This window comes from Artemia sp. Qi Xiang Cuo, chromosome 10, assembly GCF_049724085.1.
Source record: "Artemia sp. Qi Xiang Cuo chromosome 10, ASM4972408v1, whole genome shotgun sequence".
NCBI classification, from domain to species: Eukaryota; Metazoa; Arthropoda; class Branchiopoda; order Anostraca; family Artemiidae; genus Artemia; species Artemia sp. Qi Xiang Cuo.
The window spans coordinates 21,562,350-21,578,474 of NC_142803.1; the positions used below are offsets into that span (position 1 = coordinate 21,562,350).

Consider the following 16,125-nt stretch of genomic DNA (forward strand, 5'->3'; position numbering starts at 1 on the left):
GTTCAGAATCACTAAAGTTATAAACTGCAAATATATATATCGTATCTGAGCAATAATTTTAATCTTTTAATTTAAACTAGAAAAATACCTGAATATTTAAAAATTAGTTTTATTTTTTGTCATTATAAAGAGCAGCTTCAGAGGTCGGTGAATCGAAACCTAAGAAAGAGCGGTTGGTTTTTGACCCAGCAAGGTTCCATGAGATTTTGATCCATCCACCTCTGGGTAAAATACCAAGTGTACTTCCGCTGCGCCAAGCTGCTCCCGTAAGTAGGTGTTATCAAAATGGTTTATGATGTATTTAAGTATAAGCCATGTCTTTTTAAGACACGAAAGAAAAGTTAAAAGAAATTTTATGTTCAATTCAGAATCGCTAATGTTATTATGTAATCTGCAAAAAATTTTACGGTGCCTTAGCCATAATTTTAATATTTTAATTCAAACTAGAAAAATACCTCCAGGTGGCCTTGAACCATCAACCTTTAGGTTAACGGCCGATTGTGCTAGCCACTTGCACTATAACGTCATTAATTATAGTGATACAATTAACAATATGATCAAACAGTTCGTGGTAACGAACTGTATAGTAAGAGCGACTCGTCTCAATAGTAACCGAAACTTTAAAAAACGGAATTTTGATACCAATAGATACATCAAAAGAATCGGATGTTACGCTGATTTTAAATATATATCCGGGTTGCAGCGGTAGCTAGCAAACTAGTAAGAGACGATCACGTCCAACGTTAAGAAATATAAAAACCCCTAATCCTAAAAAAGAGTCAGATCAAATACATAAAGGATCGATATAGATCATTATAAATGGGGACTATGTAAGTTTCATCGGATATAGCTGAAACCTAGTAAAGATAAAGCCACGACACATACTAACTAAAAGTTAATATAGCACAAGAATCGTCTCTTGCTTTTCCAACTATGAAAAAGCCATAGGCCTTTTCCTGTTTATAATCCGGGTTAATATTAGTTACATTAAGGAACGAAATATAACCCATAGTAACTGAAGCCTTATAATACATAATACATAAAGAATCGAATTAATAGTAGATTTGCTTAGACTTTAAATTGACAAATGTGTTAAAATTGTTTGCTACAGGAATTGCGCGTATAAATGCTGCATTCACTCATTACTTCATATATGGATACTACCTATAATTATGACGTCATTAATCAAGATTGGCCATAATAGTAAGAGTTAAGGAACGGTTAGTAACTGATTATTTTATTTGAAGTTTTCATGAATTATTCTAGTTTTACATAACTATGTCTGTAAGCTTCTTATAATGGTAAAAGTTCTTTGTAAAAATATTGATTGTATTTGAAAAATATCTCTACAACAATAATACCAATGAAACTTATATAATCCCCAGTTTTAATGAACTAAATTGAGCTTTTATGTAATTATTTATTTAAATATTTTAGTTACTATTGGCTAGAGTTTGTTCCTTTTTAAATTAAATTAGAAAGCTTTACCACAATGCTCCCTATTTAAAGAAGAATTGTCCCAATTCTCAATATTTTACTTTTAAAACAACTTAATTTTGTTTACAGCTATTATGCTGCCATCTTTGGTTCATTATGTGGATATACCCTCAATGGGTTTTCTTAGGGTCATGTTTCTGGTCCAATATAGGCCATTTTCTTTTTTGTCGAAGGATTTCAATTTGAAATTCATCCTTATTTCTCTTTTTTTCTCTCTCTAGGACTGAAGAATACTCTTTTTACCCTTTTCATATGCATCTTCTGTTTTAGCTTGACCCCAAGCGGCTTGAGCATTATATTAGTGGTTCTGCTTAAATTAGATTTCAAGTTATTTTAGAAAAATTTATGATTTATTTGAGTTTAAATTTAATTCCCATTAATAATTTAATTTATCTGTATGATGTGGTTGATATACCCTTTATTTTTCATTTTAGAAATGCCTTGGATAAACACATAACATTTTTGGTTTTTAAATTTTCACATATTTTTTTTTACAGATAAATAAATTTGTTTACCCAAAAAACAAAACTAAAAACAAAAGTAATAAAAATCAGGCTAATATTCGCAAATCGTCCCATAAACCAGTGGCTTTAATGACTATGTTACACAGTGACGTAATATAGCTCGCAGCTAGTTACTCTTCCACAGAACGCCCTTTAAATAATTAGATGGTTAATTATGTTTCTTTTTTATAAGCATATGACGTTACATTACTAATCTTACTTTTTTTCTCACTGTTTTTAGTTTCATTATCATCAATTATCTTATAATTTCGTAAATTGTCATAATTGCTCTCACTAAAAAAGTAAGTTCAAATGCCTTATTCTGATTTCTTTAAGCTCATATTTATCGTTACTTAACTTCAAAAATGGTTCATAAAATGTTACTTGAAATATGTTTTTACTTTTTGGCAAAACGATGTTCTAAAAAAAAAAAAAAAAAAAAAAAATCATTGAAAGTGTAAATAAGCCAGGGATAACCCAACCAGGGATTACAAATTTGTAGATAAGTACAACTGCGAGTTTCTGCCTAATACAACCACACGAACAATATGGCGGACTATATGTGTTGAATTCTTGATGACGATCTCGAAGAATCATTTAATTCACCAAATTGTTGACTTTTGTCAAAAGTCAATTCCAAATTGAAGTCACTAGCTTCACTTGGGGCAGGAGCTGCACCCCGACTTAAATCCGTAGATACCGGAGAAGTGACACTATGGAGCCGACGCTGAGGCAAAGACCGACGCTGGCCACTCTGCATTCTGCTTGACGTGGACGTCCCCATCATCTGCTGTTCAATTCGTCGTCTGTCTTCCCTTTGTCGGCGTAGTTGAATGTCTAAATTGTAATTTAATTTTCGTAATTCTTCCAGTTTATTTCCAAGAGTCTTCATCTCATCTCCAGTATCTGACTTTGCTCCCAGACTAGAAACAGTTTTTTGCAAGTCCATATTTTGTCTTAAAGCAGTAGATAGCTTCATTTGTAAAGTATCTCTTTCTTCTAAAAGCTTCGTTACCTCCCAAGTGAATTCTTCCAGCCTTACATCTTTTTCATGAAGACTTCTCATAGATTCATCTAGTTCATGTCTCATGTTGTCTTCAGATGCGCCTGAACCTACGGCATATTGAAGTTGAGGCTCTGAACTTTCGAGAAGATGTGTCAGCTCTTGAACCCTTTCAGATAGAAGTTGATTATTTTGTCGCAGATAATCGACTTCTTCAGTTGTAGGTAATATACTCTTAGAAGTAGGTATTGTCTCAGAATTTTCAACGCTCTCTATCAAATTAGACGGGACGGTCCCAGTCGCAGTGACTTGCTGCAGTAATTCCAAATACTGAGATGAAATTTGTTCAAGGTTCTTATATTCCTCCGTAACCTTTGACAGTTCTTCTTCCAAAAGAGCCCGATCATTCTCAGCAGTTTTTAGGCTCTCTTTAAGCCTTTCTACATCCACCCTCAATCGGTTCCTCTCCTTCTCTAAGCTCCTTGTACGGCCAGTATCTTCAAAAGCAGTTTGGAGCTCCTCAATAAGGAAGTCAAGATCAACACTTGAGTGATCGACTTCAGGGTCTATTGAGGCATAATCATTGTACAATTTTAGAACTGAGTTATAGAAATTTGTATATTGGCTTGCATCTGAGTAAAGCTTAGATATAACCTCCTCTTTCGATTTTAGGTCACTGCTGATTCGTTCGGTTAATGATTGTTCGCTGGCCAACTCCGCCTGTAGCTCAGTAAGTTGAGATTTACTTAGTGCTAATTCTTCTGATGCTTGTTTCAACCTAGTCTCAGTCCTCTGTAAATCTTCTACTACTCTAGTTTGGTCACTTGATTCTTCTTTAACATCAAACGACTTTTTCAAGTTGTCGTAATCTGTAGATAAGGCCACTATTTGAGCATTCTTGGCCGAAATCCGTGATTCAAGATACATCACTTGTCTTCTTAAGTTGTTATCACCAAGCTGACGAAGACCTGTTTCTGGGGAAGAAGAAGATAAATCAATAGTTTCCCATTGGCTATGGCTATCATCCCTAAAAGCCGAGTCCATCTCTGCCGACTTGTGTCCATACTCTCCTAAAGCATTTCTCAAATCATCCCTTTCTTTAGTTAGAGTATCAATAGTAAGTTGTAAATACTTCATTTCTGCCCTAATCTGACTAACTTCATCAGAGGAATTTAGAAACAAAGTTGGATGAGAGTGCAGCTGGGAGAGTTCAGTTGATAGCGATGCAACTTGAGACTTCGCAACAGCAAGCTCATTTTCCAGCGAACGAATCAAAGCCTCTGACCCGGATTTTTCAGCTTCAAGATCATCAACTTTATGCTCTAATACCCTTATATCTGTCTGGAATTTATTCAGTTCATCAATTCGTGCATGCAGTCTTTGAATTTCATTATCTTGCGCTTCTTTCATTTCAATCAGCTTTTCATTACCAGCTTCAATCGTATCAACACGATGCAGATATGATTCCCTTTCTACTTTGAAGGCTTCTGCTATTTTCCCTTCATTACTATTAGGTACCTCCGCTGAATTTCTCATTTTATTTGTTTTCAAGTCCTTCAAAAGCTTGGGCTTTTCCAGCTTAACTTGTTTCAGTTCATTCGTCAGGTTGGTAATCCTTTCCTCGTACGTCTTTTCCAAACTCGTTTCATTACGCAACAACAAACTATCTGACTTTTGCCCAGCATCTTGTACAACCTCTTCTTTTAATATACTTAATTCTTTTGACATTACATACATACGCTCTTGAAGATTTTTATTCATATTTAGCTCAGAGTCAAGTCTTAATTTCAATTTATCCCCTGATTCTCGCGACAGTCTTAGATCACATTCTAGGGTCTGTTTAGACACTCGTAGGTCGTTAGCTTGTTCACTTAGATTTTTCAATTGCTTTGTCAAGTCAGCCACTTCAGATCTTAACTTGTCAGCAATTCGTCTATCATTTGTCAAAGCATCTTCAAGCTGATGAAAAGCACCCTGAGCTTTTTCATTCTGACTACTATCAAGGGCTATTTTCAATTCAGTGTGATTCTCCTCAAGTAAAGTGATTCGACTATCCTTCTCCTCAACTGAATTTCTGAATTCTTCAATTGCAACAACTTTCTTATTAAATTCTTCTTGTAGTGAAAAAAATTGCTGTTCTAACTGTGCATAGTATGTCTGATATTCATGAAGCTGTTGGTACAGCATAACCCTTTCATTCTCATAAGCCTCGATGTTAGTTTGATATTGATTGGATAAGCTTTCCAATTCAGAAACTTTGTCTTGAAGCTCCTCATTGGTTTTCTTTACTTCTTCAGAAATGTTTTCTGCTTTCACCATTAGTTGATCTCTTTCATCTATTTGTTTTTTAAGACCTTCGATTTCGGCTTCAACATCTTCAAACTTATTCGATTCTGCTAAATTCTTTTCAATGTCTTCTAGCTTTATCTCCAAATGATACTTTTCCTCCTCTATCAGCATCATATCATCACTTAAAGATTTGCACAGAGCTTGAAGGTTTACTTTCTCTTGTTCAACTTTGCAAAACTTTTCTTTCAATTTAAGCACTTCATTTTCAGCATCTTTTTTTTCTTTTTCATTTATTTCAATTTTAGCTTCAAGGTCACTTATTTTAACTCTATCTGCCTCGGTCACAGAACAAATAGCTAGTTCTGCTTGCAATGATATAATCTTATTTAGTCGTTCTTCGGATACATTTTCAATATCCTGAATTTTTTCTTTGAAGTCATTAATTTCTATTTGCAATTGATTTACAGTTTCTACGTTCGATTCTGCAGAGGCTTTCAACCTTTCTTCCAATTCACAGATTCCTTCTTCCTTGTCTTCTACTTTGGTTTTCAGCTTCTCGACATTTTCATTTAAAGCCACGACTATTTCCTCTAGCTCTTTAATCTTTTTTTCATTAGCTTCGAAAGAAGCTTTTTTACTTTCTAATTCTTATTTTAGCCTTTCTATTTCACTTTTCATTTCTTCTTCAATTTCTTTAGACAGCTTCTTATGTTCTTGAAGCTGTTGGTACAGTATAACCCTTTCATTCTCATTAGCCTCGATGTTAGTTTGATATTGATTGGATAAGCTTTCCAATTCAGAAACTTTTCCTTGAAGCTCCTCATTGGTTTTCTTTACTTCTTCAGAAATGTTTTCTGCTTTCACCATTAGTTGATCTCTTTCATCTATTTTTTTTTTAAGACTTTCGATTTCGGCTTTAACATCTTCAAACTTATTCGATTCTGCTAAATTCTTTTCAATGTCTTCTAGCTTTGTCTCCAAATTATACTTTTCCTCCTCTATCAGCATCATATCATCACTTAAAGATTTGCACAGAGCTTGAAGGTTTACTTTCTCTTGTTCAACTTTGCTAAACTTTTCTTTCAATTTAAGCACTTCATTTTCAGCATCTTTTTTTCTTTTTCATTTATTTCAATTTTAGCTTCAAGGTTACTTATTTTATCTCTATCTGCCTCGGTCAAAGAACAAATAGCTAGTTCTGCTTGCAATGAAATAATCTTATTTAGTCGTTCTTCGGATACATTTTCAATATCCTGAATTTTTTCTTTGAAGTCATTAATTTCAATTTGCAATTGATTTACAGTTTCTATGTTCGATTCTGCAGAGGCTTTCAACCTTTCTTCCAATTCACAGATTCCTTCTTCCTTGTCTTCTACTTTGGTTTTCAGCTTCTCGACATTTTCATTTAAAGCCACGACTATTTCCTCTAGCTCTTTAATCTTTTTTTCATTAGCTTCGAAAGAAGCTTTTTTACTTTCTAATTCTGATTTTAGCCTTTCTATTTCACTTTTCATTTCTTCTTCAATTTCTTTAGAGGCGAAGATTTCCTGCTGAACTGATTTGAGATTATTAATCTGCTGCTCTAAGACGGTATTCTCTTTTTTTACTTTCTGGGATTCTTCCAATGTAGAATCTTTTTCACAATTCAAGGCCAGGAGCTCCTTAGTCACTCGCTCATTTTCTTCTTTGAAAAAAACAATTTTTGATTCTCCAGCTTCAAACATCTTTTCAAGATCATGGTTCTGATATTCCAACGTATTGTAAGCTTGTAATGTGCTTTCATATTCGGTTTTGAATAATTGTTTTTCACCTTCGAGATCTTTATAAAGTTGCTGCAGTGCTTGGTAATCATTTTGAAGCTTCTTCCAATCACCAGTATTTACTTCCTTGCTCTTCTCTTGCAATCCTTCCAACTTTCTATTCAAATGCCTTAGTTCTTCTTTCAGCTGTGAGCATTCTATTGCAAGATCACTGTTCTCTTCTTGAAGTTGATTCAAGACATCATTACTAGCAAAGGAATGGGCATCACTTTGGTTCAACTTGAGCCACAATTCTTCTGCCTCGTGCTCACGTTCACTAAGTAGCTCAGTTAATTGCTTCAACTGAAATTCCAGTTGAATGCGATTTTGTTTACTTTCTTCCACTTTCCTTTTATACTCTTCTCCTTGCTCTTCACACAATTCAAATTTGGCCTTATTCACACCAAGTGACTGCTGAAGTTGTGGAATTTGCTCATCTTTAACCGCCAGTTCTTCTTCCAATTTTGCCTTTTCGTGTGCTGCACGCCTCAGCTGTGATCCAAGTACTTCTGACGCTCGATCTAAATCAGATATACGCGTTCTCATGCCAATAATATTCTCCCTTTCAAGAGAGATTTGGTCACCCCGCAAATTGGCTTGTTGCAGCTGTGTTTTCATATGCTTAACTGAGTCATTGGCATCCTCCAATCTTTGCTGAAGAGAAAAGTTAGTAGCTTGCCAGAGTGCCAATTCACTTTTAGCACACTCAAGCTGTTGTGATAATTGATTTACTTCACCGTTTGGTTTTAAAGTATCAACGTTCTTCGCCGTCTCAGTGAGTGTGTCTGCAACTTCCAAATCCGATTCACCATACACTGCCTGAGACTCACTTTCACCGCTTTGATATTTATTTAATTCATTACTATACCACCGAACGTCACTACTTAATTGCACAATCTGTTCATCTTTTTGCATAAGCAATTGACAATATTCATTATACCAAGCTTCCCACTGTTTAACATTACTTCGTAGAGTTTCAAGCTCATCTTCAGTACAATTACTTATTCCTTCGGCAAGTATTAATGAGGTCTCATTAAAAGCGGACTGACTATTGTCAAATTTGGACAGAACAACAGCAGGATTGGTCGAAACGTTAGATTGATTTCCCGAAACCTGATCATTCACAGTTGCAGCCGCTGGTTCTTGGCTTTCAGCAATCATTTCTTGACTTTCTTTGCCTTTCTTATCAGGTTGAATTTGAGGTTGGGCTACACTGTCTTTAAAACATTCCATAGTTTTAAGCCCATCTTCTAGATTTAGAATTATTTGACATTTTTCTGAAATAATCCCCTGACAAATCACAGTTTCTGCCATTAGTTCTTCAATTTTCTTATTTTTCTGACCAAGCTGAATTTGAAGAGTATTAACAGTGGCTTCAAAGTTCTCCATGGTAGTAAGCAGATCTTCAAGGTCTTGAATTTTTTTATTTCTTTCTGATATCATAGCATGATCTATAACAGTTTCGGCTCTCAATTTTTCGATTTGCTTATCTTTCTCTTCAAGTTGAATTTGAAGAGTGGCAACAGTATTCTCAAGGTCTTGAAGTATTTTATTTCTTTCTTCCAAGACATAATTAGTTTCCAAATCATTAGTACTTTTAATTTCTCCAGCCACCAATTCTCGAATTTCCTGATCTTTTTGATCAAGTTGATTTTGGAGATTGACTATAATATTCTCAAAGTTCTCAACAGTTTTAAGCCTTTCCTCAAGGTCTTGAATTGTTTTATTTCTTTCTTTTAAAAGAGATAATGCTTTACCAAGCTTTGCATTGACATTTTTAAACTTCTTTTCCAGGTCCCCGGCCTTTTGTTTCTCCCCCAAACTCTCACTTTCCTCCTGTGAGCAACTCTTTTCTCTAAGGTTATTCAGTTCACTTGTTAAATTACTAATATGCTGTGCATTCTTTTCATTTTCAGTTGTTAAGTCTTTGAGCTTATTTTCATAAAAAGAAATGGCTTCTTCAAGCTTCATGAAAGTTTTGTCTAATTCCTTTTGCAGCAAGTCTTTTTCAGCAAGTAAATTTTGATTCGCCCTAGTCAAATTATGTGCTTCTTCTCGTAAAGAGCCAATTTCTGCAAAGGAGTGTTCTAGTTTCTCAGTAATTTCATCAGCCCTATTTTGTAGATCATCTACACGTTCTTTATATTCTTGGCTTACAATGGAGGCTTTCATGAGTTCGCTCTTCAAAGGCTCGATCTCATGGCTACTGTCTTTCAACAATTCTGATTGTTCTTCTAATTTCATACGCAATACCTCCTTTTCTTTTTTCATATTATCGGCTAAACTAAATGCCGTCTTCAGCTCAGTTTTTAACAAAGCAACTTCACTTAGTAGTCTTTCTTCCTTATCAACCGAACCAATTGGCTCAGCAGCACTGAGAATATCTGAAGAAGGAGAGTGAGCATTTTCTGCAAAAGCAGTTAATATTGACTGTTCTGGAATCGCATCAAGATCTTCTGTTTGCCATCCATCTTCCCAACCGTCATCATTGGGAGGAATTGCAGCAGAATAAGCCATAGATTCCTGTTTCTGGATGTGTTCATCTATGATCAAACTGTCGTCCCATCCATTAGTTTCGTCACAACCCTCCACTAGAGAGCCCCTCATTTGCGTTGTTGTTTCTGAATCTGAATCTTGAAGACGAGAACTTAGGTAAGCAATTTCAGCATCCTTCTCTTCACGCTTAGCAGAAAGTTTGTGCCGATATTCATTTTCTTCTTCAATACCGGAGTCCCGTTGTTTTTTCATCTCATCAATACCTGAGCGAAGTTCCGCTATAAGACGATCTCGTTCACTAATCTTATCTTCAAAAGCCTTAAGAATCACTTCTAATTTTTTATTTAGAACCAAAACTTCATTTTCAACTGTCTTTTTTTCAACTAATAAATCTTCTTTCGCAGAATTCAACAGAATATTTTTAGCTTTGATCTCTTCTAAAGTTCCTTCAACTCTTAAGACACTATTTTTCAATTCCTCTATCTCATCATAAGCTGCAACCAGCTTCTCTTTATTCTGTTGCAACAGGTCGTCCTTTATCTGCATTTCACTGCGCAATTTCTCAGCTATATCTGACGACTCTAGTGATACAGAAATAGATCGCAATTCTTCATTTAACTTTAGTATTTTTTCTTCTTTTTCTCTTAATAAGTCTTCTAAGGCAACTATATCTCCCCGAAGGTCGTTCTGGTCCCTTTGTAACATCTCATTCTGCATTGATAAAATGTTAACACTTTCTTGAGCTTTCTCAATTTTATGGTTTAACTCTTCAATATATGAATTTCTATCGTCCGTAATATCTTCTAGTTCAGGAACTTTTACTTCAAGCTCTTTCATCTTTTCATCTTTCTTGCTAATGTCATTCATTTGCTGTCTTATTTTAACTAATGCTTTCATTAATTTACTCTGTTTTTCTGCAGACTCTTTTCCAATTTTAGTTTTTTCTTCTTTAAGTTGCTGCATTTCTTCGTCAATCTTCCGGATTTTCTGACTAAGATATTCTGCTTCTTTGTTTTCGAAATTGGCAGTATTTCTTAATTGCCTGCACTCTGTTTCTAATTGATCCACTATACGAGCTTGATTTTCTATGTCATCCATCAGACTGGAGTTCTCGTTCGTCAACTGATTTACTCTTTCTTGCAGCTCCAAAATCTGACCTTGGAAATTACGGCTTTCTGCTTTAGCATCTTTAGAGGTATTTTCAGAATCCCAAAGCTTTTCTTCCAACTCCTTTTTCTCATTTTCTTGCACTTCCAATTTTTTATTCCTTTCAACAATATCAGCATTCAACGAATTAATGACTCTATCCATTTCTTCTACTTCCTCGATATATGATGACAGCCTATCCTGTACTCTATACAAGTCATAATATTTCTCTTCTAAGTTCAGATTTAATTCTAAAATCTGTTGTTTCAACTGTTCATTTTCTTCACAAACATTATTCAACTTAGATTGCAAACTGGAATATTTCATAATAAGGCTACTAATTTCCTCATCCCTCTCTCTTAATTCAGCCTGTGAAGCTTCAGACTGCTGTTGTTGCACCAGCTGCATTTCAAGATGCTGAACTTGAGCGTTGGTTTTATTCAGTTGTTCACTAAGCTGATTAATTTTATCTAATTTTTCTTCTGCTTCTTCCTCTAGGCGTTGAGCTTCAGAAGTCCAATGAGAAACGTCTTGATTCTTTAATAACAATTGCTGTTTTAAGTCACTTTCAGAAGATTTCAGATCGACATACTGGGATGTTATCACTTCTAAATCATCTTGCAATTTTTGTACTTTCACATTATATCCAGCCACCTTTTCTTCTTCCAATGGTTTCATCTCTATCATCATTTTAGAATTAAGTTCCTTTTCAGCTTCATAAAGTGATTTCATATCATCCAACTCGGCTTTGATTTCAGCATACAGAACTTGTTTATTAGACAAATTAGTCAATGTGTCTGTAAGATCAACATTTAAATTATCAATAATTGTTTGATATTTAGCCATATAAGCAGTAGACATTTCTAATTTCGCTGTTAATTCATCGATTTTTAGCTTAGCAGCGTCTAAATCTAATTGTAGATTAACCTCGGAGGAATACCGAGTCACTATTTCAGAAGCTTGATCTGCATATTTCGCTAAAGTATCGGCTAATTCCTCCTCGACATCGACTAATTTTTTTTTAGCAACATCAGCTGCTACTTTATACGCACTCATCTCCTCTGCCTGTTTAACAATCGTTCTATTTAAAACTTCGATTTGCGTTTTCAGCGAAGTTGCCGATTCTTCGACTGCAGGTTCAAGTTGTTTTGGAGCCTCGGTTTGTTTTAATGGCACTTTGTTCTTTTTATTACCTTTCTTGTTTGGACGACGACTTGTATTTGGACTGGTCGGACTAGTCGGTACCTCCGGTTGCTGAGCAAGGGTGTTAGTTTTTGGAAGTGCTTCCATTTTTTTCCCTTCTTTCAGGCTAGCTATAAGCGACAAATATTCTTCTTTTTGAATTTCAAAAGCTGCAACGAGAGCACGACTCTGTTCTTTTTCTATGTTTATTTGGGTATTGATTTTCTCCTTTTCGTCAATAATCTTTTCAAAGTCCTCATCTACTTGGGCTTTAGCTTTCTCCAAGCTTTGTTTTATCTCATCAATTGCATGTTTTTCGCTGTAATGCCCGTCTTTCAGTTTTTGAATTTCAGCTGACAACACAGCTTTTTCTGTTTCCAACTGCGTTACATTATTTTCAAAAGAACTTAAAGACTCTCTAAGCGCCAAGAAGTTAACTTTTGAGATGCTTAATTCTTCTTTAAGTCCATTATGCTCATTTAAAAGGGCAGACACTTTTTCATCGTACTCTTCTTTTAAAGTTGTCATTAAATTATCCGTATTCAGTTTTTCTCTATTAACTTTTTCACACTCGGTACTGATGTAACTCAACTCCGCAGGGAGTTTTACCCTTTCATTATCCCAATCGCGAGCCTTCTCAACAAGAGTCTGATTTAATGACTCCACCTCTCGACGAGCAAAATCAAGATCCTCTTGCAACTGGGATGTATTCTTTTGGTATCCATTTACAACCTCGGCTGCTGTTTCTTGTTTAAGTCGATTTTCTAGAGAACCATTTTGCTCAGTTAAGTCGTCTATTTGGAATTCTAATTCTTTTATTGCGATTTCTAAATCAGTAGTAGCATTTGATTTCTTCTTTATCTCCTTTTCAAGCATACAATTTTACTCTTCAAATTGTTTAAGTTGCTCAGCTTGCATAGTCACTTTCTCTTCTAACTTGGAGATTGTTTCTTCCATTTCCTCTACATGTCGGTTCGAATCATCAATACTTTGTTTGCTCTGTACCTCATTCAGTTTTTCATACAATACAGCTATTTCTCTGTTAAGACTGTTATTCTGTATTTGCAAATCTGCTCGCGATGATTCGTGACTTTTATTTAGACCTTCAAGGTACGAAATTTTCTGAGTTTTTTCTTCAGCTAATAGATGCTCTTTTTCAACCTGCCAAGGGTTATCTCTTTGGGAGCCATTATAGGACTCGGAAAGACGAGCTAGAAGAATTCTCATTGGCTCTTCTCTCACAGAGCTGTCTGCTCGAAAACTTACTGCAGGACTACGATGAACACTCCAAGCAACAGAGCCAGATCTGCTGGATTTGGATGATTGAGCCATTCGTTCCATTAGACGCTTTTGTTCCTCTAATTGACGTCGTATGGCTGCAAGTTTGTGATCAGGATTAGTAATAACATCTTCTTGATGAAGAACTCCCTTTTGGAGATTAACAGCAGCCTTTTGTTCTTTTTCTGCAGAAGCTCTTTCCATTTCACCAGAACTGGGATGAACCATTTTTTACTTTACATGACCTTCAGCTCGAAGTTTAGTTCATTATTTACAAATCCCCAAGGTTCGGGAAATCCCCCGAACCTTGGGGGGATTAAAAATAATTTTAATCTCTTAAATTAAAAGATTAAAATTATTGCTCAGATAACATCAATATTTTTGCAGTTTATAACTTTAGCGATAAACCAACAAAGAGAAAAATCTCTAAAAAAAAAAACAAACGAGACTGTGGCCAGTGGAGAGAAAAGTAAAACAACAGAAACAAAACAACGCGGATATTTCGCCTGTATACAAACAAGGCGTCTTCAGCACGAAAGACACACAAAAAAAAACAACAAAAAAAACAAGATAAAACTAAAAACCAATAAAACCACCACAAAAAAAAAAAAACCCAAAAATGTACAATCGGCGCAAACTAATCCACGTAGGGAAAATATGCTAATATAGAGTTACTTCAGTGAGGACACCAGAGTAACTGAGGAAAAATAAAAAAACTGTAAATTACTTTAATTATTCAGTTGCGAAATAATCCTTTTGTTAGCTATTACTGAAGCAAATCCTTTTGGTCCAACAGGTAAAATAGTCCCCTGGTGAATAAGTTTGGTTCCAGGATACAATAATAGCTTTGAACTGAACTGAGATGAAATTATATTATTTAATTTAAATTTACAGGAATTACTCCAGTTACAATTCAAAAATCAAATTTTTGTCAAAGCCCCTAAAAGAGTTACTGCATTTTACATACCTATATCTAAATGCTTTTTATAATATTAAAAATAACACTTTGTACTATAGTGCTATAGAAAAAGGCAGAGCAATTGATAGGACGGCAATATAGAGACATGTACTTTACGGGTTAAGCCAAAAAAAATTTTGGTTCCAGGAGACAAAAACCAAAACTAATTCTAAAATTTTCGGGTATTTTTTTAGTTTGAATTAAAGAATTAGTATTATTGGTTAGATCTCATAAATGTTTTTGCAGTTTACATATTAACTTTAGCGATTCTGAGCTAAAAACTAAAATAAAAAAAATTGAACATTTTTCATTGGAAATATAGGATAACAATATAGAGATACGTACTTTATGGGTTAAGCCAAAAAATTTTGGTTCCAGGGTAGAATAATAACTTTGAACTGAGATGAAATAAAATTAATGGTGTAAAAAAATGGCGTAGCGAGTCAATTGAAGCAAAAGGAAAACCAAACTAATTTTAAATTTTCAGGTTTTTTCTAGTTTGAATTAAACAATGAAAATTATTTATCAGACACCATAAATATTTTTGCACTTTGCAGTTTCAAAAAATTATTTTATTTAACATTTTCAGGAATTATTCTATTTTCAGTTGAAAAATAAGATTTTTTTTTCAAGGAATCGAGCAGCTAACTATGTCCAATATATGCAATGATATGTTCTTCAAATGGTCGTCTTTTAATGTATTCCTTATTATAAAAACTAACAAAAAATAAAACTAATTTAAAAATTTTCAGGTATTTTTCTAATTTTAATTAAAAAATTAAAATTATTGCTCAGACACCATAAATATTTTTGCAGTTTACATAATAACTTTAGCGATCCTGAACTTAGAACTAAAATAAAATTATCTTTTCGAGAGATGAACGTGTATAAATATTGCAGTCACTTATTACGTCATATATGGTTATAACCTATGTACGATTATAATGTCATTCATCAAGCTTGGACATGGAAATGCAGTTTCTTTGTCAAAATTGATTCTATTTATTTTTTTTTTTTTTAATTACAAATGAAAATAGATTTAGCAATTTCCTTTTAAATGAGCCATTATAAAGCTCTCTATTATTTTCCTGTACCCAGCAAGCTGAGGAGGAAACAACGGAAAGGAAAAAGTTGCTGTATGTGGAGAATACCGTGGCTGCAGCCGTTTTGCTTGATTTTCAAGCTAATATATTTTCCTTGTTATTAAAGCCAAGGGACGGTAAGTTTGCTGTATAGAGGTTTTGGACAAGGTGGTTCTAATAGTGTACTTCTTGTTTTGATCTGAATCTATATTCAGGAGTTACAGGCTACTTTAGTTTTTACTATGGGGTGCGATCGTTTCTTACTATGTTGCTAGCTACCGCTGCAACCCGGAAAAGATTAAACTTACATATTCTCCCTAAACTATCCCGTTTCTCTATGCAATACTCTTTTTTGATATTGTCTCAAAACGTATAATCTTTCATAATACATGTAAAGAAACCGGATTACAAACAGAAAAAAGCCTATGGCTTTTTCTTTTTTGGAATAGTAAGAGACGATCCTCAAAGAATCAGGTATCTAACTAAGTCCATAATTTGTTCTTTATCATAAACTTCATTAATCAGATATTATAATGTATCCTACGTGGTCTAATGGTTAGGATAGCTGGCTCTCATCCAGTTAGCTCAAAGGAAATTTTTACGTATGATGATTTCTTAACGAATATAATTATAATGATCATCTATATAATGATTCCTTTTATTACTCCAGTTACTACGGGCTACAGTTCATTCATTAATGTAACATAAAAAATAAAGTTATTTCAGTTACCTCCTGGCTGAAATAATGATGATAATATGGATGAACCACAGGGTTCAGTTCCTGAGTCCTTGAGTTCGCTCTTAACTCTAATATATGTAATGAGCTACATCGATCCTTAATGTAATGTATGGGAAATTTTTACTTATGATGATTTCTTAAGGAACATATAAA

The 16,125-nt window shown here is 34.4% G+C and overlaps 1 protein-coding gene across 1 annotated transcript; it reads right to left on the reverse strand.

Moving 5' to 3' along the window:
- Positions 1 to 2,556: 2,556 nt before the first annotated feature.
- Positions 2,557 to 13,421, reverse strand: LOC148947576 (uncharacterized). The gene is given in 3 exon segments (XM_089095943.1): positions 2,557 to 5,909; positions 5,964 to 6,410; positions 6,413 to 13,421. Coding segments are annotated over 3 exon segments (10,809 nt in total).
- Positions 13,422 to 16,125: the final 2,704 nt, after the last annotated feature.